Genomic DNA, 26,401 nt, shown 5'->3' with positions numbered 1-26,401 from the left:
TAGAATTACTTGGGAAGCTTTTAAAAAAGAAAAAGAAGAAGAAAGAGATGCCTGGGTCCTATTCCAGACCAATTACATCGGAATCTCTGTGGACAGGACAAAAGCATTTCTTTTTCATTCATTCATTCGAGAAATATTTATTGAATGTGTACTATGTGTTAGGCACTAGGAATACAGCAAAAAAAAAGAGATAAAAATATAGAATACAGGAAAAAAAAAGAGAGTCATAAGGGAGATAAAAATTTTTGCCTTCATGGAGTTTACATAGTAGCGGAAAATAAGAGTTAACTTTCTGTAAAGTTCTGCAGGTGATTCTAACAAAGAGCCAGTATTGAGAAACACTGTCTTTAGCTTCTAATTGATGAGGAAACTTTACTTCACTTATGAAATAGGCCCACTCAGAGAGGACTAATAGTTTCCCCAAGACAAATCATGACAGACAGATTAAACCAAAAGGATGAGCATAGGTCTTATGTTCATTCAAATCAGAAGAAAATAGACAGGGGCGCCCGGGTGGCTCAGTCGGTGAAGCGTCTGCCCTAGGATCAGGTCATGATCCCAGGCTCCTGGGATGGAGCCCCGCATCGGGCTCCCTGCTCAGCGAGGAGTCTGCTTCTCCCTCTCCCTCTGCCCCTGCTCGTGTGTGCTCTCTCTCTTGCTCACTCTCTATCTCAAATAAATAAATCTTAAAAAAAAGTCAATGAAGCACGGTCTCTACAGATAAATCTCAAAGCCTGGGAGCACCTGGACAATGTGACAGGGAGGGCCGGCCATAAGGAAGCTGTAATCGTGCCCACTGAATACCTCTACCTGATGTCTTCAAATGACATGTCCAAAACAGACCTTAGCTTTTCTCTCAAGCCCATTCCCTCTCCTAAGTTCCCCATCTCAGTGAATGCTTCTGTCATCCTGTCTCTCTTTTCCTTCCTGTCATTCACCCAACTGATCATAAATAAGGTCTACTCCACCTCTGAAATTTTTCTTTCTTTTTTGAGAGGGAGTGAGAGAGGAGGAGGGAGGGGCAGAGGGAGAATCTTAAGCTCAGCACGGAGCTCCATGCTCAGCACGGAGCCTGACTCAGGGCTCAATCTCACGATCCTGAGATCATGACCTGAGCCGAAATCTAGACTTGGACACAACCGACTGAGCCACCCAGACACCCCTACCTCTTAAATTTCTTAAATCTGTCCATCTCTGTTTCTACAGTCTAGGCAACTGTGATCCCACAAAAGGATTACTGGAAGAGCATCATTACCAGAATTCCTGTCTCCATTTGTGGCAGAATGGTATTTCTAAAATATTAACTGATCAGGCCACACTCCAACCTAAAACCTTTCAATGGCTTTACACTGTATGTAGGCTAAAATCTAATTCCTCTGGATGGTTTATAAGATTTATTTATTATTTATTTTTAGAGAGAGAGAGCAAGCACGAGTAGGGGGAAGGCAGAGGGAGAGAGAGAGCGGGGAAGAGAGAATCTCCAGCAGACTCCCCACTGAGTGGGGAGCCCAACTTGGGGCTTGATCTCAAAACCCTGAGATCATGACCCAAGCTGAAGTCAGATGCTTAACTGACTGAGCCACCCAGGTGCCCCCTCTGACTGGGTTTATAACACCCTTTGTGATGTGGCCCCTGTCTCTAAATTCTTACCATTTTACCCCTCCTTTGCTCTCTTCGGTCTGGTCATACCGAACTGCTCCTAGTACTGTGACTATGCATGTTCTCTAGTTGTTAAAATATACTGGTGGTTCCCAAACTTTGCTATACTTTGGAACCAACTGGGCTGCTGCTGCTTCTTTTTTTTCTTTTTGAGAGAGAGAATGTGAGCGGGGGTGGGGTAGAGGGAGAAAGAATCTCAAGCAGGTGCCACACCCAGCATGGAGCCCAACAACGGGCTCGATCTCACGACGCTGAGATCCTGACCTGAGCCAAAACCAAGAGTTGGATGCTTAACCAAATGAGCCACCCAGGCGCCACCCCTCGTCTGGGCTTCTTTAAAAACTACTCCTAGGATGCCTGGCTCCTTCCCTGACGTTCTGATTTAATTCATATGGGGGTGAGATCTATGCACAGGGATTCTTGAAAGTTTCTCCAGCAATTTTAATGTGCAGTGAGATTTAACCATGGGGAAAAAGTTATTTGCTCTGCTAGGAATACTTCTTCACCCACTTCACCTGGAAAACCCCTAACCATCTTTTAGGCATCATTAAAAAAAAAAAAAAAAGTCACCTTTCTAATTCCCTACCCAAAATTATTTGCCCTATAATTAGTGCCCCTGTACATTGGGCTCCCACTAGCATGTCTTGTATCTTATTTCATTGTAATTGACTGTACAACTGTCATTGTTCCCTGTCAGACTACAGTTGACCCTTGAACAACGTGGGGGCTGGGTGCCGACCCCTAGGTGGTTAAAAATCCACGTGTGACTTTTGGCTCCCCAAAACTTGACTAATAGCCTACCGCTGACTGATAGCCTTACGAATAACATAAACAGTTGATTTACAGGTATTTTTGATGTTACATGCATTATAGACTGTATTCTCACAATAAAATAAGCTAGAGAAAGCCTTTTTAAGAAAACTATAAGGAGGGGATTAACATAAGAATAAAAAATAAATAAATTTTTAAAAAATGAAAAAAAAAAGAAAACTATAAGGAAAACATATTTACAGTACTGTACTGTATTTACTGAAAAAATATCTATGTATAAGTGGACCTGTGTTGTTTCTTTTTGACAATGAACAAATCTGGTTTTGGTTGAAGAGGGAATCACTTACCTGTTTAATGACATAATGAACTTCTTCAGAATTGAGAACACTAGATTTAATATCACTTGGCTTGCAAGGAGTAATTCCCTTATAGACAAGAGGTGTGTAGCATTTCATTGCAAATTTCAAGTCACTGACATGCTTCCTCTCCTCTAAAATATCTTCAAATTCATCCCATTTTTTGAGCTCCTTCTGTGGGTAAGGCAAACGAAAGAAAGTAATGAACATACTGTAAAGTACATTAGGACAGATGAGAGACTACACTGGTTAAGGTTTCATCTTTGCCAACATTTTTATGCTAGGACATATGAACAAGAGCACAGTGAACTGATAATAGGTCTTCCTATACTAAGAAAAGGAAATGTAATGATAGTTGGCATCAAAAAATGGAGATTGAAGTATAATATTTTATTATTTCTGCTTGCTATCTTTGTAAAGCCAGTACCCCTCTGGGAAAGTTAACAAAGATAGCAAAGATTGAGACATTAAGCTCTAGAATCATCTGATCAACTTTACAATCAATTGTATCTGACCAATTTTATCAAGCACATTGATAAATTTGTTTTGTCTGCCTCTTCTACGTAGCTTTAAAAGTTAAAGCATACAATAGAAATTCAAAATTATGTCAAATCAAATAAAAATACATGGGTGCAAATAAAAGGAAAATTCAGTTAAGAAAAAAGTGCTCCCATAGAAGCTATTGGTGAGCAGTCTGTCTTGCTCTGACTACTTTCTTACCCCCTTTTGACTCCCTGCAGTTCAGCTTCCATCCAACCAGTCCCTGAAACCGCTGTTTATCAGGCTACCAATGACTACTGAATTGTTAATTCTTAAAATTTTGTTTTTCTGATTATAAAAGTAATAATAGTAAAAATGATAATTACAGCTAACATGTACAGTTGTTTCCCAAAGGTCAGGCACTATTCCAAGGCACGCTTCCTTAATATGGGAATGATCCTCCACAATGGGAAAACCAAGGCATGGAGAACCAAAATAACTCACTCAGCGTTCCACTCTGCAAAGGACAGAGGCATGATTCAAACGCGAGCCTTATGGCTTCACAGAACTTGCTCCTAACCTCTATCCTACACTACTCACCATGTTAACTATGGAAAGTTTGGAAACATGGAAACATACAAGTAAACATAAATTGCCCACAATTTTATACCCCAGGAATAACTACTCTTTACCACTTCCTAGTTTCCTTATTTTTTTTTTTCATTCACAGCTACACAAATACATGGCTTTTATTCAAAATGTGGACCATACCAAATACAGTTTATCTTGCCTTTTCAAGTATGTTACAAGCATTTTCCTGTATTAAATATTGTTTTAAAACATTTTGGTGGAGGCCACTTCCTCAAATACTTTTTTTCCCTGGTGACTGAAGGGCTGCGGTTTGGCCTTTACCCTCCTGGAGAAGTGCTGCTGAGATGGCAGGGGTGCCTGGTAATGCATGGCGCCCTTCCATCTACGGGCTGTGATGAGAAGCCAAGAGCCACATCCCTTCTCCCTGGCTACCACGGGTTCTGCCAACACAAGGCTGTCTTCTACCCGCAGTTGGCAGACCCTAGGCACTTCCATCTTTCTTGAATAGACCTGTGTGGGCAGTGGTCAACTTACTGGGGAAAAAAATGCTTAGAGAGTCTGGGGCACTTAAATAGCAATTAGGTCACTTTTACTTCTTTACTGTATCTTAAACGGGTATAGGGTTTTATCAAAAGGATTCTAATAAAATGTTCTAAAGCCAAAAAAAAAATTTTTTTTTTCTAATTACCAAAGTGCTGTATGTTCATTATAAAAATCTGGAAAATACAGTAAAGCACACAGAAGAAAATTAAAATCATCTGTTGTCCAATGACTCGGGGCGGGGGGGGGTCCATTTTAGGGAACGCTTTTTTTTCTGGGCAGGTAGACACATTCCCTCCCCTGACACACATACATTTTGATTTGCCACCTGATTTTTCCACTTCATGTTATAAACACTTCCCTTTCATTTAAGTTTCTTCCACTGTATTATTTTTAATAATGGACATATGAATTATTTTTCATGCACTGCTATTATAAGAAAATGCAACACACATTATGATTTCTTTCGAACTTAATCACTAAACCCTGGTCTCTTTCAAGTCTTCATCTTCCTAGACCTCCCTCCAGCCTGACACCATTCTCAAGGGCTCCCTCCTTTCCCCACCTCCAACCATCCTGAAATTTTCCTACTTTGGTTTTTGATTCATGACTCTTGTCACAGCAGACGATCCATCTCATTGCTCTAAACCCGCGATTTTCAACCTGAGGGGAAAACTTCCTCCCAAAACTAAAATATGCCTTCTTTCCTCCCACTTCCCTTAATGTTAACATCTCCAACCCTCTTATCTTCATACACTGTGCTGAGTCCTCATACCTACTCAAGGTTAGAGTAGCTTTAGATACTAATTATACACACTGTTGAATCTCCTGCTCTGTTCTCTTTGCCCATGTGAGCTCCTGATGGACACATTTATCTGCAAACACTTCACCTATGGCCTTTCCCAAACTGAACTCATTTCTCCTCTGCACAATCCTACAACCTGATTATTTCCCAGAAATCTCAACAACTGCCATGCCACATATATCCCTTTGCCTTATCCTAGACCCCTCCTCCCTCACCCTTACCCACGATCCATCTAATCCTGTCCAGGTGGCCTTTAAGGATGTAGCAGGACTACTCCTCAGTCACAGGTCCAGCCTGTGCACTTTATCACTATAGCCCCCTCACTGGTCTCCTTGCCCCTTTGAATCAACCCTCCATGCTGCCATGTGCTCTTTTCAAAACACAATTCTGACCAAATTGTTCCCTGCCTAAAATACTTCCATGATTCCCACCTCCTTCAGAATTAAGACCTAAGCCACTTGTGGTATCATCCAAGGAACTCTATGACCTGGCCTGTCCTTCCCTCTCCAGACTCACTGGCCACCATGCTCAAGGTCTACTCAATAGCAAGTGATTTGCATTTCCCCCAATACAATTCACTGTGGACATGCTCCTGGGCCTTAGCACATGCTCATCTCTGGGCCCCGAAGGTCTTTTTGTTCCTCTCTCATTCCTGCTCAGGCATTACTGCAGTGAAAACCCTCCTTGAGCTACCCACAGGGATTTACTCTTTCTCATTAGAATGTCTTTAACAACTACCTACATCTATTAGGGTATGTAGCCATAACCCTGCAATCGCTCGCATGTCTATCTCCCTAAGATGCAATTATCTTGAAGGTGGGAAACACATGTCCTCTTTGTATTTCCCAACATCGAGTTGCGTTTGGAATATAGCATAATTGAATGACTAAATGTTGAAGTAATGGAAAAAGATACAGAAGGTTAAACGGAGAACATGACTAGGCATAATGAGAATATAAACAGAAGAGTATTATGAGTCTCAACATAAAAAGGGCAGCATGTAAAACATGTGAAGTACGCAAACATGAACATTTTTATGCCCACATATATAGAGAATATATGTGGGGAAAAATCTAACTGCTAGAATTCTGGTGTAAAACTGCAGTCCTTGTAACATACTATACCCCTACTTCTAAGTTTCAAGAACCTTCTCAAATTCCACATTTCTCATTAGTAAAACAATAGACAGTTTATATATAGACTCAGACTTGGTACAATGTAACAAACTATCATAAATTATATAATTTTAGGGATAAAAGTTGACTCAGAGACTTTCCACTTAGTTGTCCTGGGGGTGGAAAGAGAAAAGGATCAGAATCAGCTGGGAAGAGAAATACTATATATACCAATATACGGGCATTTATAAACAGGTTACATTTATATATGAATATATAAAATACTTACAAATAAGTATACATACATGTATACACAGAGAGAGAGAGAGAGAGAGAGATGGAGAAAGAGGGAGAGACCCTTCCGCACTGTTCACCTGGAAATACTTAGCCATCAACCACAGCTCCTGTTTACCTCTGTGTACCATTTCCCAACTCTCCCCTCAACCGAGACTGAATTGATCATCTTCTCCTTTGAGACTTGACTGAGCCTTTCCCAACAGCATCTAAAATACTTCATTAACCTGGATTGTTATCTCCCCTACAAGATTATAAACTTCTTATCTGTGGAGGTAAATGGGGAGATTGGTATCTCCCCTACAAGATTATAAACTTCTTGTCTGTGTCTTATATGTTTTTGTATTCCCTAGTAAGAATTCAATCATTGTAGAATGAAAAAATAAATTACAGCCACTTCCTGAACTCTGCTGCTGATGGCTCCCCAATATTCACAGGCTAAAGCTCAAACTGCTCCCAATCTGGTCCTAACCTGACGTCTAATCCAGTAGTTTTTAACCCAGGCTGCACATGAGAATAACCTGGGCACTTTAAAAATATGCCCAGGTCCCCCTAGAGATTTTTTTTTTTTTTTTAAAGTAGGCTCTACACCCTGAGACCAAGACCTGAGATAAAGAGTCAGACGCTTAACAGACTGAGCCATCCAGATGCCCCTAGAGATTCTTGATTAATTTGGTCTGTGAATGGTACCTGGGCATCAGAATGATTTTTAAAAGTACTCCCAGTGATTCCTACATGCAGCTAGGGTTGAGTGTTAACTACTCATTCGTTGGCCTTCCCTAAACCATGATGGAGAAGTATTTACCATCATAAAATATATTTACATGGCCACTTATCTAGGAGCACAATACAAAGAGGAGCCCAAAAAAGAAGGTTTAGGTTATATCCCCCCTTTGTTTCTCTCTCTTACTTTTTATAGCAGCCCCTCCTTATTTGTAGCTAAATAGGCTTCTCCTTGTACCTCCCTTTTGACTGCTCTGGAGGATTCATTCATTCAACAGATAGTTATGGAGAGCCCACAATGTACCAGGCGCTGTTCCACAGGCTGCGAATAAAGCATGAACAGGCAGACAAAGAATGTGTACTGAAAGAGCCTACACTCCCTTAAGGAAAGACAGACAACAAATAAACAAGTGTACTTAGGCATACTAGCAGTAGCATGCTGATGAGTGTTTATGTGAAAGCCCTAATTTATAGCATTCGCCAACTTCTGTGGCATTTACACTCCCACCGTGGCAGCAGATTTCAAGCTCCCGACATGACCTCACTGAACACAGAGCTGGGGAGAGATGTGTAGTAGCCATGATTACATAGGATTTCCATCTTACAGTATCATAGACAGAAATAACCTCAAAAGCATAGATAATAGTAAAATCTAGTAAAATAATTAGGAAGTGCTGAGTTTTGAGTGTTACTTTTGTTAACAAAATTTATTTAAATGTAAATTTATAAAACTTAATCTTTAATTTTTAATAATGTCTGTGTTCCAACAATGGGCTCACAAACGTCATGGAAAATTAACAATCAGCTTTGACAGTCAGTACAAGACTACTGTAAGCATAACACTGGAAAGGGAATATAAAGGAAATAGAGTAACGAGGAGTGACTGGAGAGCTACTTTAGATTGAATGGTTGGGTAAGGCCTCTCTGAGAGGGGATATTTGAGCAGCGGCCTCAAAAAAAACAGGGGGGGGCAGGCTGGAGGGGAAAACAGCATGCCACTGAGAGGGAATGGTGAACACTCTTGAGAGACCATGCTTACTGTCTGAGAAACAGAAGGCCGGTGTGGTTGAAGCCCAGAGCGCAAGATTAGTAAATTCAGGGAGGTAGCAATTATGTAGTCTTGTAAGATGTTGTAAGGAGTCCAGATTTTTCATTCAGACTTTAACAGGAAGCCATAGCTTGGGTTCTGGGTATACCAGTAATTCTCCAACCCCAGTCTTCTTTTCATTCTGTGGTCTCACTGAAAGACTGCAGGCAGACCTATGGCCTCACATACAATTTACTTGCTGATATCTGACGAATCCATATATTTAGGCCAGACCTTCCTCTTTTTGCTCTGGTACCATATTTCTAACTCTATCTGGATGTCTCTCCCACACCTTGTGATGTTATCAGGTCCATAACATAGTAATCCATAAGTTCAAAATCATTAATTTTACCACTGGCATCTCACACTGAACACATCCCAAACTGAAATTATTATATTACCCTGACTAAACCTGTTCCTCTCCCCAGATTTCCTATCAGCAAAAGGCATGAACATCCGCCCACGTGCCAAATCACAGACACCTCCATTTCTTTAGCCACGGCATTTCCACTGTCCTAAATATTACACAGGCTCACTGACATTGCCTCAGACTTTCATCACTTCTCTGAATTACTACGATGGTGTTCTCTCCACGCTCTGGCATCAGATTCCTTCTCCAATCAGATTCTCCTTCTACAGTCTCTACTCAAGTAAAGGTTATCCACACAAATAACCATTCCAGAAACCTAGTCTTCTTAGACTTTCAAAAATACAAATCTGATCATCCTGAAATGTTCCCTTAGAAAGTTACGATTTTATCCTTAAGGGTGTGTAAACCTGATACATAAAACCCCCTTAGGAAGTACCTTCTGCCTACATCCCTAGTTTTGTTTCTCACGTCTCCTTTATTCCACCCTTACTACTTGGTTCTCCCAAACATGCAAAGGAGTGGCTTTCTTACATGGATGCCTAGGCCAGTCTTCCTCTCCTCTCTCATCTTCGAGTCACAACTCAAAAACTCAGCTCAGGTGTCACCTTCTCTTAAAAGCCTTTTCTGAAGGTCAGGTGCTCCTTATTCCTCCCACAACATACTGTGCATGATTCAGTCATTGGCCTTATCTCAACTGTAATTGTTCATTGCCATGACTTTCTTTCAAGTCCACAGACACAAGGGGTGGAGCTTTCACTTTCACATCTTGGAAATTGAGACTGAGTAGGATGCTGTAGGTACGAGTGCTACAATGTTTGCTGCAATCAAGAGTATCTTAAATATCTCTGAGCACCACTCTCACATTAGATGGAGTATTGCACAATGTGCAGTGTGGCTGAAATAAGGACAGCCTGAAATAGGAAGAAAAAGTTCAGGTCATCATGAAAAGTAGACTATGCACACAAGAGTAGTGAGGGTTCTGTCCAGCTTCAGAAGCAGAAAAAGCTCACATACAATTGCTTTAATTTTTCATGTGAACAAGTTGGCAAAAGTGTTATCATGAAAGAACCAGTGGTAAACGGGGACGTAAAAAAACCAACTCTTCCCTTTAACACACAGGTGCAAAGCTGTAGTCAACTCACAAACCGGTTTAGGGCTGAAAAAGCTACCTATGGCGAGTCAGACGTACTAAGCAACCTGCTTCCCCACATGTCGGCTCTGGAATAGCAGAATCAGAAAATGAGGTCAAAGACAGTTCTACCACAGAGTTGTGGGGTGAGAAGGTCAATGAGGAGAGAGGTTAAAGTAATAACCCTCACAGAAGTGGACAGTTGACAGCAATTATAAGCCCAGAGCTCTCCCCATCAAGGAAACAAGCTGACACACCAGTATTCTTTGGAACATAGAGAAACTTCTGTTTCCTCGATATATAGCCCTATATATATATCGCTTCTCTTTTGAAACTGAGTTTTTTGTTTATCTTGTTTTGTCTTTTCCCTGTAACGACCTTCCGACACACATTAACATTAAAGTCAGAAACTGGCGCTAGCCTGCAGGACACAGTAACATGCTCTTAAAATGCATCCTTTTATTTCCTTGTAAAGTAGATAAAAATTAATTTAGTGGTTAAAAAAATATATATCCGTTGCCCCAGAATTGTGCAATCCTGAGAACTACAAAGGGTTCACCTCATAATTTCTTCACATAAATTGCGAGTGACCAACATTGTGGTGGCAAAAAAGATCAGTTAAAATCAGGAGAGGGGGGAGGGGCCTGGGGGTTGGAAGGCAAGTTGGGAGAGGCTGGGTGGCATTAGTTGTCTTCCAAAATGACTTCTGCGAAAAAAAGTAAGCATGGAAGACAAAACGCAATAAAAATTTCCCGAAGTTCCAAATCTTCCTAGATTAAAAACTTTACGTCTTACAAACTATGCCCACATACAAGCCAAGTACTTTTCTTCCAGGAACATCACGGCAGCAAAAGGGCAGGGTGGGGAGCCGCACGCGGGATGTATCTCAGGCCGGGTCAGACCCGCGGGTTTCTCCGGTTTAGTAAAAATTTCAGGTAGCCCTGGCTGGAGACCGAGATCCAATTCTCACGCCTCATTCCTGTATCAGGGGCTTTCTGAAGGCCCCGTGCCTGGTGGAGGGAACGAGAAGGAACGAGTGGGAAGGAACCAAAGGAACCATCAGCCACAGAAACTTCTAAAAGCACACACACATTTACACACGCAGCGATACACCGTTGCCTTGGAAACCAAGTCAACCACCTACCCCCTCCTCGGCGGCCCCGGGACCCACTCTCTTGGGCCAGGGGTCGTGGCCGGTGGGAGGCCGGGACCGAGCGGGTGGGGTCCTCTCTCGCGGCCCCGCCCCGGGCCTCGTTCCCCCGGGCGCCTACCGAGTAGAGGAGCACGACAGCGCCGGGACTGGCGGAGCCGACGGAGAAGGAGTTAGATGAACTGGAAGAATCCATGGTGCGGCTGCCGTCCCGGGCGGGGCCTGAAATTCTTTGCTAAGCGGTGGTGATGCTGCTGCTGGAGGCGGTTCTTCCGCGCTGGGCGGCCCGACCTCGCCTAGGGCGGCGGCACCCTCTGCGGCCGCCCCACAGGACCCCGGGCGCCGCCATCTTAACCGGGACGGAAGCCGCGCCGGGACCTGCGACGCGCGCGCGCTCACCGCGTCGGAACTCGGAAGTGTGGGTGCCGCGAGGCCGAAGTTCCCGCGGGCTCTCGGCGGTACCGCGGTGGCACTCGCACACACCTCCCCGCCGATGGCCCGGCAGCAGGGGTTGGGGTCCCGCGCGCCTCCCGGCTCTCAGACGCTCCTGGACGCCCTGCTCCGGAACCTCTACGATTTTGGTGAGTGCGGGGCCTCGGAGCCCACGTGGAGAGCGGGCTGGCAGCTGAGGTCAGCTGTGCCTTCGGAACTAGGCCGCCCTCGGCTCTCGGTTCTTGCACGTGGAGCACCGTCAGCTCGTCCGACCTGGTTCTCACCGTGGGTCCAGCACACACCTCCGGCAGAGTTCCCCTCCCCCTCGCCCCACGATCGGGCTCTGTTGTTGTTCTTCAGGGATCAAGCCTCCCAAGTCGTCCCTGAGTGCGGGCACCAACCTAGTTGGCTTGTAAGCAGCGAGGCTTTCAGGCTTACAGGGTGTGATGCACACAGGACCTTGGGCTCTCGAAAATAGCCCACCCTTTCGCGTTTCGCTTCCCCTCTGGGAAGCCCGCTTCCCCCCCCACCCCCCCCTCCCAGCCCCGCGTGACCCTGGCGCGCTGGTACCACCTTGTCACCGTAGAGCCCCGCGGACTTCAGAGAACGTTTTCACGTGAAGCTTTTCTCAGCCTTTTCTTCCACTAAGTTGGCCACCCTCTCCTTCTACCTTCCTTGGGGAAAAGGAAATAAAAACGGTTATTCAAGATTGGGAACCGTCTGGCACCTTAGTAGGAAGACAGTTCCACACACTCCGAAGAATTTGCTCCAGGTGAGGTGACATCCCTTGTTCAGGCAAGAGATAGCCTAGGCGTAAGTGTCTTTAAGGAGCAAACATTTCTTAAATTTGTAAGGTGCTGTTGCAAAAGCTGTTGTAGTTTGGAGCCATTGCTCAAAATTCTAAGCTCACTTACACAGTAAAAATAACAGCTAAAAAGTATAAGAGAATTTGCCATATAGTCCATGTCTTTCATGTATTTACTCATTTAATCTTCGCTTCCTGGTGAAATACATACTGTCATTAATCCCATTTATTACAAATGTAGAAACAAGTATTAGGGGTTAAAAAAGGTACTGAAGTTCACCTAGCAATTAATTTGCAGAGCCTGGGTTCCCATCCCCAGACTGTCTAGCCCCTGTCCCTCCCCTTGTATTGACTTGTCCTATGGACACAACATCTCTGTGCCCTTGGGAATATTGGAGGACAGAGAAGACTTAGTCTCAGGCCTTGAGAAGTTTAAAAACTAGAGGAAAAGACAATTCTGCCAAATCCTAAATATAGTTTATGTTAGCACAGGCTTGAAATTATGCGAGGCGCTCTGAAGGCTTGGGCTGTAACTACCCATTTTTAGGTGACCCATGCCAAAGTTTAGTTGACCCTTAATATTAAGTGAACATAAATGATCAGCCAGTGTTTAGAGAGTGCTGTGATACTTGCACTGTAGCTGAGTAATGAGGTCAGAACCTTCAGGTGACTGGTCAGAATTGAACAGGTAAAACAAAGAGGAGATACGGGGATTTCGTAGAAAATAAATGTGTTCAAATTGAGTCAGTTGTTGTAGGTTCTTAATTCGTAACTAAAAAAAATAGGCAGACTATGATACCCACCTGTAACCCTAGAGAGTGTTTTCTTTTTTTTTTTTTTAAAGATTTTATTTATTTATTTGAGACAGAGAGAATGAGAGACAGTGAGCATGAGAGGGAGGAGGGTCAGAGGGAGAAACAGACTCCCCGCCGAGCAGGGAGCCCGATGCGGGACTCCATCCCGGGACTCCAGGATCATGACCTGAGCCGAAGGCAGTTGCTTTACCAACTGAGCCACCCAGGCGCCCAACCCTAGAGAGTGTTAAAAAAAACAAAACATGGGGCTCCTGGCTGGCTCAGTCGGTAAGCGTCTGCCTTCAGCTCAGGTCATGGTCCCAGGATCCTGGGATCAAGCCCCGCATCGGGCTCCCTGCTCGGCGGGAGGCCTGTTTCTCCCTCTCCCACTCCCCCTGCTTGTGTTCCTGCTCTCGCTATCTCTCTCTGTCAAATAAATAAATAAAATCTTTAAAACAAAAAAAAACCAAAACACCAGCTGCAGCTGCAGACATTTTTAGCACAAAGTGAGAACCAACTGGGATTACCAGGGGACTATTGCCTTGAGGTCGCTGTTAGTATGGACTGAGGTGAGGGCTGAAGTAATCGTGCCATGAGTCAAAGACATGAATACAGTTAGTATTCTAGCAAAAGATGTTGCATCTTGGATTCTACAAATTGTGCAAATACAACAAACCATAAGAGACTCAATCATAGGAAACAAACTGAGGGTTGCTGGAGGGGAGGGAGGTGAAGGGATGGGGTAACTGGGTGATGGGCATTAAGGAGGGCATGTGATGGAATGAGCACTGGGTATTATATGAGACTGATGAATCACAGGCCTGTACCTCTGAAACCAATAATACATTATATGTTAATTAATTCAATTAAAATTAAATAAATAAAAATACCCCCCCAAAATTGTGCAAATACAACCCCATTTGAAGAAAAAGAAATCTTTTGTTTCTTTGTTATTTCTGGGTGTTGATAGCCATGGCGTACGTACAAGCGCATTCACATGATTTGATGATTTGATAAAACCAAAGATATTTTTCCGCTGTGTGTTTGAACAAACAGGAGAGACAGAAGATGAAGCAGAACAGAAAAGGATCAGAAAGAGAGGAGAAAACAAGAAGAGAGGTGCCGGGGCTCCGGTGGCTGTGGCAACAGAGCCAGCTCCCCTACCAGGTTCTCTTGTAAGAGGCCAAAGGAAGAGTGCCTCCAGCTTCTTCAGGGAACTCCGCGAAGAGCTGCAGTGTGCACCTGCCGTGTCCCCCGCTGGTTCCCCTTCGGGACCAGGAGTCCCTAGTGCTGCAGTATCTCCCTCAGCCCTGAAGAACAGCAGGGAGCCAGTAGAAGTGATAGAATTTCACAGCGGAAATAAGAAAAGAAAAGAGAAGCTGGATCAAGATGAGGACACACAGGTAATGAGTTGGTTAGTTTATATGTATATGGTGAAAACCCTGATATTACAGTTTTAGAGAAGTATCTTTTCTTTTTTTCTTTTTTTTTTTTTTTTAAATTTGGGCACCTGGGTGGCTCAGTCAGATCATGGCTCAAGTCATGATCTCAGGGTCCTGAGATTGAGCCCCGTGTCGGGCTTCCTGCTCAGTGGCGAGTCTGCTTCTCCCTCTCCCTTTGCCCCTCCCCCTGCTTGTGCTTTCTCTCTCTCTCTCTCTCAAATAAATAAATAAACAAATAAATAAATAAATAAAATTGTTTAAAAAAAGACTTTATAAAAAAATATATGTGTATATGTAAAAGTTTTTATTCATTTAAGTAATCTTACACCCGGGCGCCTGGGTGGCTCAGTCGTTAAGCGTCTGCCTTCGGCTCAGGTCATGGTCCCAGGGTCCTGGGATCGAGTCCCACATCGGGCTCCCTGGTCTGCGGGAAGCCTGCTTCTCCCTCTCCCACTCCCCCTACTTGTGTTCCTGCTCTCGCTATGTCTCTCTCTGTCAAATAAATAAATAAAATCTTTAAAAAAAAAAAAAAGTAATCTTACACCCAATGTGGGGCTTGAACTCATGACCCCAAGATCAAGAGTTGCAGGCTGTACTGACTAAGCCAGCCAGGCTCCCCTAGATGAGTATCTTTATAGACCGTGTCAGGGATCCCCAAGACCACCCTCTGGCTTGAGGATTTGCTAAGAGCACTCACAGGACTCAACACTCAGCATGTAGTCACCATCGTGGTTACAAATTACTACAGCAAAAGGATACAGAGTAAAACCAGTGAAGGGAAAGGGTGCATGGGGTGAGGTCTGGAGGAAACCAGGTGTAAGTGTCTAGATGTCCCCTCCCAGTGGAGTTGCATGGGTTGCGTTGCGTTTCCCCAGCAGTGACGTGTGACGGCATGTGGGAAGTGTTGCCAACCAGGGAATTTCACCCCAGCCTGGGTGTCCAGGGTTTTTATTGGAGATCACTTATGTAGACATGCAGACTGACCTTAGTTACTGAAGCTCGAGGCCCCCAGAAAAAAAGTAGGTATTCACCATAAATCACATTTTTAGTATAAATAATCTGGGCAAACTTGGTGTGGCTTGGCTCAAGGCCTTGGGTATACAAAAGCACTCTTATCAGTCAGCTCCCAGGAACCAGCCAAGGGCCAATTTTGAAACAAGACTTCCTTAGGAATGTGCAGAGTTTGAGAAAGAAACACAAGCCTGCTGAGTGGGCCCTTTCATGCTGATAAGCCTTCTGCTTGATGGTGCTCAGAAAAGTCAGTCATTCAACAACTATTTCTGGCTGCAAGGCACTGGGGTACAGCATTGAACAAAAGAGATAAAACTCCTTTTTCTCAAGGAACTTAACGTTCTGAGGGAAAGCAGTTGGATTTCACTGAGCAGTAATCTCTCCCAGACTGAATTTGTAAGGCTCACTCAAAATTCAGTCGAGGAGAGAGGTGTAGTTGCTTATCCAACTTCCCACAAGGATATTATGGTTTTGTCAAATTCATTGCAAAAATCCAGATACTCTATTTCTGTTGCATTCCTCGTGTCCTGTAAACCTTCATCTATCATCAAAGGAAAGGAGGATTTATTAGTTTCCTAGGGGGCTGCTGGGCAGAAATTTGTTCTCTGGCCAGAAAGGCAAAAATCAAGGTGTTAGCTGGGTACATTCGCCTCCAAAAGGGAATCCTTCCTTTCTTCTTCCAGCTTCTGGTGACTCTAAGCAATCCTTGACTCGTGGCTGCATCACCCTCCACTTTGCCTCCATCTGCACATGGCCCTCTCTGTCCGAGTCTCAAATCTCCCTCTGCCTTTCTCGTAGCCAGTGACAGTTGTTATTGGGTTTAGGGCCCACCTGAAATCTAGGATGGGTCTCGTCATGAGGTCCTTAACTTAATTACACTAAAAAGCCCCTTTTTCCAAATAAGATCCATTTGTTGATTCTGGGTATTAGAACATGGACATGTCTTTTTTTGGAGACCACAATTCAACCCACTTCAAAGACAGTCGGGCTTGTATCGTTCTTGGTGAACGTGTGTGAGCATGTCCTGGCATCCAGTGCTTACCACGTCTTTTTTATGGTTTAAAAAAACCAGCTGCGTCATCTTTCCTAGCATTGAGGTAGCTCTTCATGTCATGCTCACCAGCGTGTCTTCCTCAAAGACTAATAGCACTTTTTGTAATCATCTACCTTTATTTTAGGATTCTAGGTCAGTTTCCAACTCATACTCCAAATATTAGGGCACCAGGAGCTGTTATAGGCAGGCCAGGAAGTGGATTTCCTTGGCCCTTCAGCCGGCCAGAGTCCCCACGCTGGCTAGCCAGGGAAGCTTACGGTGGTCAGTATTACCACAGCGAACCCTCGTGCACCTTACAAATACTAGTATCTTCTGTGTGTGCCCTGCAATGAAAAGGGTTGGACACTGCTTTGCATTATATATAATTCTGCGTTTGGAGAAGCTGACAAACAAAGCATGTGAGTACCCTCATTTCCTCAGGTGTCTGGGTCTTCTGTTTCCTCTTACATTCATTGGGTTCTTTCTAGAATGGGAAGTTTTCTAATAGAAAGGACAAAAACGTTGGCATTGAATGAGTGCATTTCTCTGTCTCTTACTAATAGAGCATCTGCTGCCGGCTGTTGGATTCTTTTTCTTCCCATTCCGTTTGATCCCTTTTTCATTGTAGTTGGCTTTTCTTGGGAACCTCAGCTCATCTGACATTTTGGATTTTCTGACCTTAATGTAATTTTTCAGTTGTCTTTGGCATTCTGCCCTTTCCTCCTTTTTAAAATGTATCCTTTGAACACGTGAATGTGTCTGGCTGAGACAGAAAATGAACACAAAACACAAACGCCTGTAAACCCAGAGGGCTTGGAAAGCTGGGTTGGTGACCATGTAGAGGTGCTTGAAGAGTGATGTGTTCAGAGAGAACATGAAAGTGCCTCGTCCTGTCCCACATACCTTACCCTATGCATCCCCCCATCTGCCTCTTCCTGAGTTATATCCTTTGATAATCAGCCAGTGATCTGGTAAGTGAGATGGCTTTCTTGAGTTCTGTGAGCCACTCCAGCAAACTAATCGAAGCCAAAGAGGGGGTTCGGGGAACTGCTAATCTGTAGGTGGTTAGAAGCACGCACAGGTGACAACGTGGGCTTGCAGCTGGTGAATGAAGTGGGTGGCAGTCTTGTAGGACTGAGCCCTTAACCTGTGCAATCTGATGCCATCTCCAGGTAGAGAGTGTCACAATTGAATTGTAGCAGGTGTGGGAGCATTGCTTGTTGGCTATGTGGGAAAACCCTCCCCTGACATCACCCCATTTAGTGGATTAATCAGGGAACTTGGCCACCATTTATATAACATTTTACCCATTCCAGCTGTCTAACCTACCAATGGACTTCCTAATCCTATCCCTTTTATAAAGCAGTGACTATAGAAGTAGTTTGACAGGAAATAGTAGGTAACAGATCATTTATGCACTTACTCATTTATTCCACAAATAACTGGGTGCCTACTATTCGCCAGACCCTGGAGATCCAACAGTGAACGAGACATAGTCCTCTGCCCTCATAGAGTATACAGTCTACTGCTGGAGTCAGACAAATCCCAAGTAAATTAATAATGTAATTAAAAAGAGATTTAAAGGGTGCCTGGGTGGTTCAATTGGTTTAGCATCTGCCTTCGGCTCAGGTCATGATCTCAGGGTTCTGGGATCGAGCCCCGCATCAGGCTCCCTGCTCAGCTGGGAGCCTCCATGCTGGCACTCTCTCTCTCTCTTCCTCTCTCTCTCAAACAAATAAATAAAATCTTTAAAAAAAGTTTTAAACCCTCTGAGGGAAAGAAGTAGGGTCTTGAGAGTAAGAGGCAGAACGTCCTTTTGGTAGAGTGGGCAGGCAGTCTCAGGAGGCGGTGACATGAGGCTCTGCCAAAGCTGGCCAGTGAAGGGAGCTGGAAGGGTAATGTCCTGGGTGTGAGAAGGCTGGAGGGGCTCTGGAAGCTGGAAGCCTCGTGTGGAATTGGACAGACGCGAGAAGAAGATGAGCTGTGGTGCAGGGACAGGCCAAGGCTGGCCCTTGCAGGTCTTGCAGGCAATGGTCAGGCCTTTGAAATTTAAAGTACATGGAGAGCCCCCAGAGAGTTTTAAGGGCATGAGGTGATGTGACTTACTCAGACCCCTGCATAGTAAATAGATTATAGGTAAGCAATGGCAAGAGGGCTGTGGGGGCTGAGTTAGGAGTTTATTGCAGTGGTCCTGGGTCAGGATGGAGTGACCTGGACTTGGGATTGGAGGAATGAGTGGGTGAACTGCTCTTTAATGAGTGCAAGGCTGCCTATGAGGAAGAATGAAAGCACCAGGTGTGGCTGAACATGATCCAAGTGTTTCTTGGCTGGTATGTCTTACCAGTATTTTCTCTACCTTTAGCATCGTCTGTGTCCTGAACCTTAGCCTCCTTTGTGGCCTCCATAGAAAAGAGATTCTTAAGAAAGACATAATAGTAATAATAGAACAGTGGACTCTAGATCCGAAGGGGCTCTTGGCTTCTGCGGCCTGGGCACAGGTACGTGCAGCCTAGCAAATCACTATAATACCTAAGATTTACGGGTGCTTGCTACATACCACAAGCGATTACTTCTGTTCACTAATTCATTAATTATCTCACTGAATCCTCACAATTCATGTGCCCTGTCTTCATTTGACAGAAGAAATTGCTGCCTAGAGAGGTTAAGATAACTTGCCCGTGTTTAAACAGTCAGCCGCCCCCTATCTGCGGTTCCAGAAGCCCAGAGCTTTGGAAATCACAGTTTTGTTTTGTTTTGTTTTGAAGCTTGGTGCAGGTTTATTTGGCAGCAAAACCTGATCTGAACTCATATGAGGCTTAGGAATTATTTTTGTCTGTTCCATTTGGCATGAAGATTCATAGATATTGTGGCAGAAATATGAATGTATTTAATTACGGGTTACTGTCTTGGCCCCCACTGGAAGTGGTATATTATATTTAGCATATTCACAGTATTACCTTTCTAAAATGTCAAAGCCTCTGAATTTTCTAAGGATTCCACAGAAAGGATTGTGGATGTGAAGTAAGAACCAGAGTTCAGGTTCATACCCCAGGCTTTCTGGCTTGAAAGCTGCTCCACCAGAGAGAGAAAGAGAGAGAGAGCAGATTAGGTTAGGCTTGTCATCCTTTGATTAACACAAGTGTGCGGACCCAGCGTCTTCACTAGGTAGAAAGACCTGTCCCCGTGTTACCGCCGCAGGTTCTTACTGTCCTCATAATCTCTGCAATATCTAGTAACTCCCTAGGGCACAACCCTGAAGTCCTCCACACTCCAGGGCACCCTTTACCCTTGTTCCACACCCCTGTTCTTTAGCAAATCCAGTGCTGGTTAAAAAGAGAGTATTTATTTACCCAACGACTCTCTCATTGGACAGAGGTTGGGAGGTAACTAGTAGAATAAAAGAATCTAACCAGTGCAGCAGAAAATAGCCGTGGTCAGCAAGTAAGCCCATGGATGCATTCACTGAGCCTGGGGGACTGCCGGCCTTTATTAACCGCACCCCCAAACTCTTCCTTCCTTCGTTTTATAGCTTTCTTCTTTCTTTGGAGCCTAACATGCAGGTTCTCAAAATCCGCAAACATTTCTCTTTCCTGTGTGTGGGACAGTAAAGCTTTACTGGTCAGGATAAGATTAGGCTGTGGTTTGGTAACATAGTCCCTACATTTCAGTGGTTTGAAGGCAAAAGTTAATTATTTTTCCATATCCATCAGGCTTGGCAAGGACAGTGTGTGCCACTCCACAGCGTCCTCATTCTAGGGACCCAGGATAATAGGGGCTCCACCATCTGGAAGGCTCTTCATTGCTTTGGTGAAGGAGGGGAATCGATGAATGGCTCTTAGAGGTTCCTTGTGGAAGGGGCATACTTCCCCTCTGCTCACATTGCTTTGACCAAAGAAAGTCACGTAGCCCCTATCTAACTTCAGGTAGGCAGCGAAGCCTAGAAGCAGGGGAGCACCCAGTGTTGCCTGCAGGTAGTAAGCCTCCTGTTGCAGTGAGCACCAGGGGAGAGCAGACAGGGAGAACCACTGATGGTTTCTAAATCAGGCAATATATGATGGATACTGGACTGAAAAGTCTTTTTTTTTTTTTAATTTTTTTTTTAAGATTTTATTTACTTTGTCAGAGAGAGAGCACAAGCAGAGGGAGAAGCAGACCCCCCGCTGAGCAGGGAGCCCGATGCGGGACTCGATCCCGGGACTCCAGGATCATGACCTGAGCTGAAGGCAGTCGCTTAACGAACTGAGCCACCCAGGCGTCCCTGGACTGAAAAGTCTTTAAAGCTGTGAATAGAAGTTAGATATTGGTGGGGTCATGGGTATGGACTCAGCATCACAAAATAGTGAGCTAAGAATTATTTGCTTTTATTGTAAACAAGGATCTAGAATCCAGAGCTGCAAAGCTGAGCTATTTCTGGCGAAACGTTAACGGAGGGCTTGGGAACGGCAAGATGTATACATCCCACCGGACCTGCCACCCAGGCCCGCCCAGCCCCTGGCCCAGGTGTCCCCACAGCCAGGATGAGCTGAGGCCTGCATGCAGGGTCTGGGGTATTCTGTGGGGCTGGCGTTGGGGAAAGCAGGGACGTCAGAGGCCATGCCCCTCTCCTCTGTGGGTCACTTTCGCCCCATGGTAGCATGGATATACTGCTCCCGTTGGGAGGCGAGACCAGGAGACCTGTAGAGTGCTGTGATTACGGCGCCTCTCAGCATGGTGTAGGGCAGGGCACTGCGCTGTCCCCACACAGCGCCCCCTGCTGAGCAGGATGGGCGGGAGGTCCTACCCTGGCGAGCAGCCGGCTGGCTGGCCATCTCTCCACCGTTGTCCTGTGGGGGAGAAGGGTGCCTTCTCTAGAGGTTTCACAGCTTGTAGGGCCCGCTTCCTGTTGGTTCAGATTTGGTGGCTGGGGTTGAGTAGTGACCGCTGCTGTTAGCCAGATGTGACAGTACATTTCTTTAAAATCTCAAGCTTCTGGTCAGTTCTGTGGGCTGGTAACCATCGCTAGTGGCTATATCCATGTAAAGAGTCTCATGCTTTGAGGGCATTTGCAGCATCATTATTTTCTATTGGGAATTATAAACCAAATCTCATCTAGAAATGTGATGCTCCTGAAAGAAATATTTAGTTAAGAGAGTTTTGTTAGCCATTATTTTAATGGCTGGATGGGAAGAAAAAGGGAGAGAAAGAGTTATTTAAATATAATGCTTAGGGGCGCCTGGGTGGCTCAGTCAGTTAAGTGTCTGACTCTTGATATCTGCTCAGGTCATGATCTCAGGGTCATGAGATTGAGCCCCACTCCAGGCTCCACGCTGGGCGTGGAGCCTGCTTAAGATTCTCTCTCTCTTTCTCCCTCTCTCCCTCTGCCCCACCCCCCTGCTCATGCACACACTTTCTCTCTTCGAAAAATAAAAATAAAAAATATATAATGTTTACCCTCCAGAATTCCTGCTCCCTCACCCTCTTCTAAACCCCCTACTGAACAGAATCTTCTGCATGCGGTTTATGAGAGACAGACGTTGGTCTCTCTTATCATCTTTTTTATTTTTGTATTTTTTAAAAAAATTCTCATCCTTAAGCTTTGAGGCCTTAACATTTTTTTTCTCCATTTTTCTTCCATTAAGACTTTCGTGCAACTTGCTTGTGTTATCATTTGATATTTAGGCATCTGGGCCAGTTTCAAGGCTTTTTAAAACAGGACTACTCTGGGGGCGCCTGGGTGGCTCAGTCTGCCTTCAGCTTGGGTCATGGTCCCAGGGTCCTGGGATCGAGCCCCACATCAGGCTCTCTGCTCAGCGGGAAGCCTGCTTCTCCCTCCCCCTCTGCCTAACACTCCCCCTGCTTGTGCTCTCTCTCTCTCTGTCAAATAAATAAAATCTTAAAAAATAATAATAAAAAAATGTCTTCATTTGTATAAAAAAAATGATTGTTGGTGACAAATACTGCAATGATACAGTAACAGATGATCTTAATAAGAATTCTTTTCTTTTCAGACCAAAACTAGTATCCCTGAGAAAGATGTGGATAGACAAGAATTTAACCTAGAGAAGGTATGTGTTTTGAAACTGTTCAATTTTTTCAGCTTTCTAATACCGGAAAAAAAAAAAAAGCTTCTATGTCCAGTGGTTGAAATAATGGTTAAGCAAATCCCACTGCATTCAGGTGATAAATATCAGGCTATCATTTAAAACACGCTGGTTTGTGGCCACAGTGCCCACGATGCAGAGGTAAGTAGAAAAGCAGGGAGGGATGTGTGTATTCTGCGGTTGTAACTAGGTTTTTAAAGTGCATGAGAAAAAAGACAGGAGGAGATAATTCAACTGCTAAGGATGGGCATTGGTGACTTTTTCTCTTCCTCTGCAGCATCTTTTAAAAAAACACATACGGATTTATGTTTGAAGCTGCTATGAGAAATGGTTTCTCAGTGTGAGTAAGAGTGTTCAGAGAGGTACTTTTAAGTGGAAATTCTTGCCCGGAAGGGCTTGTTTCAGAGACAATCCAAGTATGCAGAGCCCTGCATTTAATCCTAATTCTCAGGCGCCTGGGTGGCTCAGTTGGTTAAGCGACTGCCTTCGGCTCAGGTCATGATCCTGGAGTCCCGGGATCGAGTCCCGCATCGGGCTCCCTGCTCGGCGGGGGGTCTGCTTCTCCCTCTGACCCTCTTCCCTCTCGTGCTCTCTGTCTCTCATTCTCTCTCTCAAATAAATAAATAAAATCTTTAAAAAAAAAAATCCTAATTCTGTTGCTCATTTGTGTGCTGGTAAGTCTTTGCTTCAACTGTCAAAAATTCAACATGGGAGAATGAGTGTTGTAAGGTTATGGTAAGAAATTACGTAAGACCTCCACAAAGCTCTGTAAACCACAGCACGACAGACTTCTCACTACAGCCCATCGTGTCAGGTGTGGGCTACTCCTAGGGATAGATCTCTTCTCTGGAGTCTCTGGAATGCACGTGGGCTCATTCCACTCTGCGTCTACAGGCTCGCTTGGAAGTGCACCGGTTTGGGATCAGGGGTTATGGAAAAGGGAAGGAACGAATCCTGGAACGGGAACGTGCCATCATGCTGGGTGCTAAGGTGAGGGGCTGCTTCTGTCTTCCATCAACAGGATACATACAGGAAAGGGGAGAGCCCAGGGCAAGGCAGGGCAGGGGGCACTAGGAGATCCTTGCAAAATAAAAAATGATATCTCTTGGGTTTTTTTTCCCCCTTGCATTTCAGCCTCCCAAAAACAGTTACGTGAATTACAAGGTGTTGCAGGAACAAATCAAAGAAAAGAAGACAGCAAAAGAAGAAGAAAAGAGAACGGTATGAGTAATAGCCCTTTTGTTACTAAGCTAGAAGGGAAGGTGGCTGCGATTGGCCACAGTGGAATGCTGGACCTGCTACTTGGGAGGCAGTGTAGACCGCAGTAAGATGGAGAGTGACATGATCGTTCTCTCCACCTGTTCAGGTTAGCTTCATTTGCAGCACCAGCCAGGGAAGCTGGCATATTCACGTGAGAGGTTTGCTTTGAAATAGCAAGTTCCTGCTCAGGTCACGTCAGCTACTGTGATCTTTTTCCCATGTTGCGTTTTACGTTGTACAGAACACAAGGGCCTCTGACAAACCACAGAAGGGTACATGCTGTGCTCCCTCCCTTTCCCCTAAAATGGAAGATGGAACGTTTCTCCTGTCAGTCTTTTCTGGAACGACCTTTCATGCTCTTGAAAGAGTTTCAGGATGAAACCGAGTGTATGTTTAATATTGCCTGCTTGAGAAAAAGTTGAAAAGTAAATGGTATCTCACTGGCTTTTGAACACAAACCTCTAGTCTGTTTTTGAATCTCCATTATCCATTACTGACTCATATAATATCTTAAATTCTGAAATCAGGCCCAGGACACAGATATTTTTAAGAAAAAGAAGAGGAGAGGGCAGGAAGACAGGTGAGTGACATCCTCAGGTACTGGGGTGGAGTGATCTGGATAAACCTATTGATTAGTTCTGAAGATGACATCCTGAGTATACGGGGTGTTTCTAGCCTGTTAGAGTGCTTCGCTGTCCCTCCTGCATTCTGAGCAAGTCCCAAGAGGGGAAGACAGGGGAAGACGTTGTCCCAGATAGAACAGCTCCCTCAGAACTGAATCAGGAATCTTCTCTAGGCTCCCATTTCCAAAGATCAGACAGCTCAAGTGACTCGTGGAGAAACGGAGATTCCCATTCCCAACCCCGCTAAGAACCTGCCCACGTGGCAGCACAGTCCTGTTCACTGACTCACCACAGGAAGCAGAGCACCATGGTCCGAGGAACGGAGCATTGATTCTGTTGCTTCGTGCTAGTTTCTTAGCTTTTGTTCAAAAATGCCTTTTCTCGCTCCTTGAATTACTGTTTCAAAATTGACTTCTTTTGTCTTAAGCTTTTGCTTGGACTCCTAGTGAGCTTGCACACAGGTGGTCATTTGTCCTGGCCACATATGTCTGTCTGTCTGAGGGTCCCCTGCCTGCCAGGCATGTAGGTGTCTTAGGTGTCAGGTGTCGAGGATTCAGCCATGATTGCACGGGGTGCCGGGGGTGGGGTGGGGGGTGGTTAGTACCTGCCTTTGAGGAGCTTACATTGTAGTGAGGGAAACACCCCGAAACATACAAACAGCTAAGCAAGGGATGTCAGGTGCTGGCAGGTTCTGTGAAGAGGTTGCAATAAAGCATTAAAAAAGAAAATCCCTGGGGGTGGGGGGGCCAGGATGTCATTCTAGGGAGGTGACCTCCAAGTTGAGAACTGAGTGAAGAGGAGGGAACAGATGTTCTGTAGCAGAACATTCCGCATAGAAGAAGCCAGTGCAAAGGCCCTGAGACAGGAAGGCAGCTGGCCTGTTTTAGGGACCACAGGAAGGCGGGTGGTCATTGCGGTAGGGCGGTGGAGGATGGTGTGCACAGAGGACCCCAGGGGTTTGCAGGAGCAGACCACGGTCACCTGGTTGATGGTGCTGCCGTCCCTCTTCGTAAGCTTAACTCTGGTACCTTTCTTTCCCTTTCACTGCAGGAAATCCAAAAAGAAGAAATCAGCTCCCAGTATTTTGTCCAGTGGACGGATCGGGCAGGTTGGAAGATTCAAAAATGGGACACTGATTCTGAGCCAGGTTGATATCAAGAAAATAAATTCCACCCGAGTGGCTAAGTGAAGTCCTTCGTAAAATAGAGGAACAGGAAAGTGCCGCTGCATTGCAACTGGACCCCTACATGACTTCCAGATTATTCTTATTTATTTTATAATTCATAGACTGCTTTTCTATTTTTAGAGAAAAAAAACATCATATAGAAATAAAAAAATTTGTAGTTTCTGAAGCGTCTGTTTTACGGTGATGAGCATATGGTGGGAAGGGCCAGCTGCACTGGGAGTATAAAGCAGACCTATTGAAAAGGATGCTTAATCTTGTCCAGTGAGAGTTACACTAGAATCGCTTTCCCTGGTGTTTTGTGCATTTGCTTGTGATGGGGTTTTTCATAAACTTAATAATTTATTGATTTGTAAATGCTAATAATTAGCTTTAAATTGCCTTTCCTTTTTTTTTAAAGATTTATTTTAGAGAGCGAGCAAGCGAGCACATGAGCAGGGGGAGGGGCAGGGAAAGGGAGCAAGCGAATCCCAAGCAGACTCTCCATGGGGCTCAGTCGCACAACCCTGAGATCGTGACCTGAGCCAAAATCAAGAGTCGGACGCTTCACCGACTGAGCCACTCAGGTGCCCCCAAATTGACTTTTATTTTCTAAAAGTGGTGTAATGTTACTATATCATGAAAGAACCAACAGTGTGATAATTTGGCAGCTGTCTTGTGGGAAAAGC

At 44.7% G+C, this 26,401-nt stretch overlaps 2 protein-coding genes across 6 annotated transcripts in view; one reads left to right on the top strand and one right to left on the bottom strand.

Annotated features, from left to right (window-relative positions):
• The window catches only part of GNPAT (glyceronephosphate O-acyltransferase), a 33,476-nt gene extending 22,055 nt beyond the window's left edge, over nucleotides 1-11,421 (bottom strand). For 2 of the 4 annotated variants that reach the window (XM_035008449.1, XM_035008453.1), the window contains exons 1-2: nucleotides 11,192-11,421; nucleotides 2,778-2,960 (exon numbers count right to left, since the gene is read on the bottom strand). In XM_035008449.1, coding sequence (XP_034864340.1) covers nucleotides 2,778-2,960; nucleotides 11,192-11,266 — 258 coding nt within the window. In that variant the 5' untranslated portion in view covers nucleotides 11,267-11,421. The other 2 variants (XM_035008452.1, XM_035008451.1) reach the window with 2 other exon arrangements.
• Nucleotides 11,422-11,440: 19 nt separating this feature from the next.
• On the top strand, nucleotides 11,441-26,187 carry CUNH1orf131 (chromosome unknown C1orf131 homolog). 2 transcript variants are annotated; one of them, XM_035008454.1, is made up of 7 exons: nucleotides 11,441-11,651; nucleotides 14,158-14,504; nucleotides 22,575-22,631; nucleotides 23,562-23,657; nucleotides 23,802-23,888; nucleotides 24,455-24,507; nucleotides 25,601-26,186. In XM_035008454.1, the coding sequence occupies exons 1-7, from the start codon at nucleotides 11,564-11,566 to the stop codon at nucleotides 25,737-25,739; spliced, it is 867 nt and encodes a 288-aa protein (XP_034864345.1). In that variant the 5' UTR covers nucleotides 11,441-11,563; the 3' UTR covers nucleotides 25,740-26,186. The 2 variants fall into 2 exon arrangements, with proteins under 2 accessions (XP_034864345.1, XP_034864346.1); XM_035008455.1 differs by lacking the exon at nucleotides 23,562-23,657 and having other exon boundaries at nucleotides 25,601-26,187.
• Nucleotides 26,188-26,401: the final 214 nt, after the last annotated feature.

Source organism: Mirounga leonina, unplaced genomic scaffold (genome assembly GCF_011800145.1).
Source record: "Mirounga leonina isolate KUSES-001 unplaced genomic scaffold, KU_Mleo_1.0 Mir_152, whole genome shotgun sequence".
NCBI classification, from domain to species: Eukaryota; Metazoa; Chordata; class Mammalia; order Carnivora; family Phocidae; genus Mirounga; species Mirounga leonina.
Note: the sequence above shows the minus strand (reverse complement) of the source record. Positions and strands in the feature narration are given on the sequence as shown.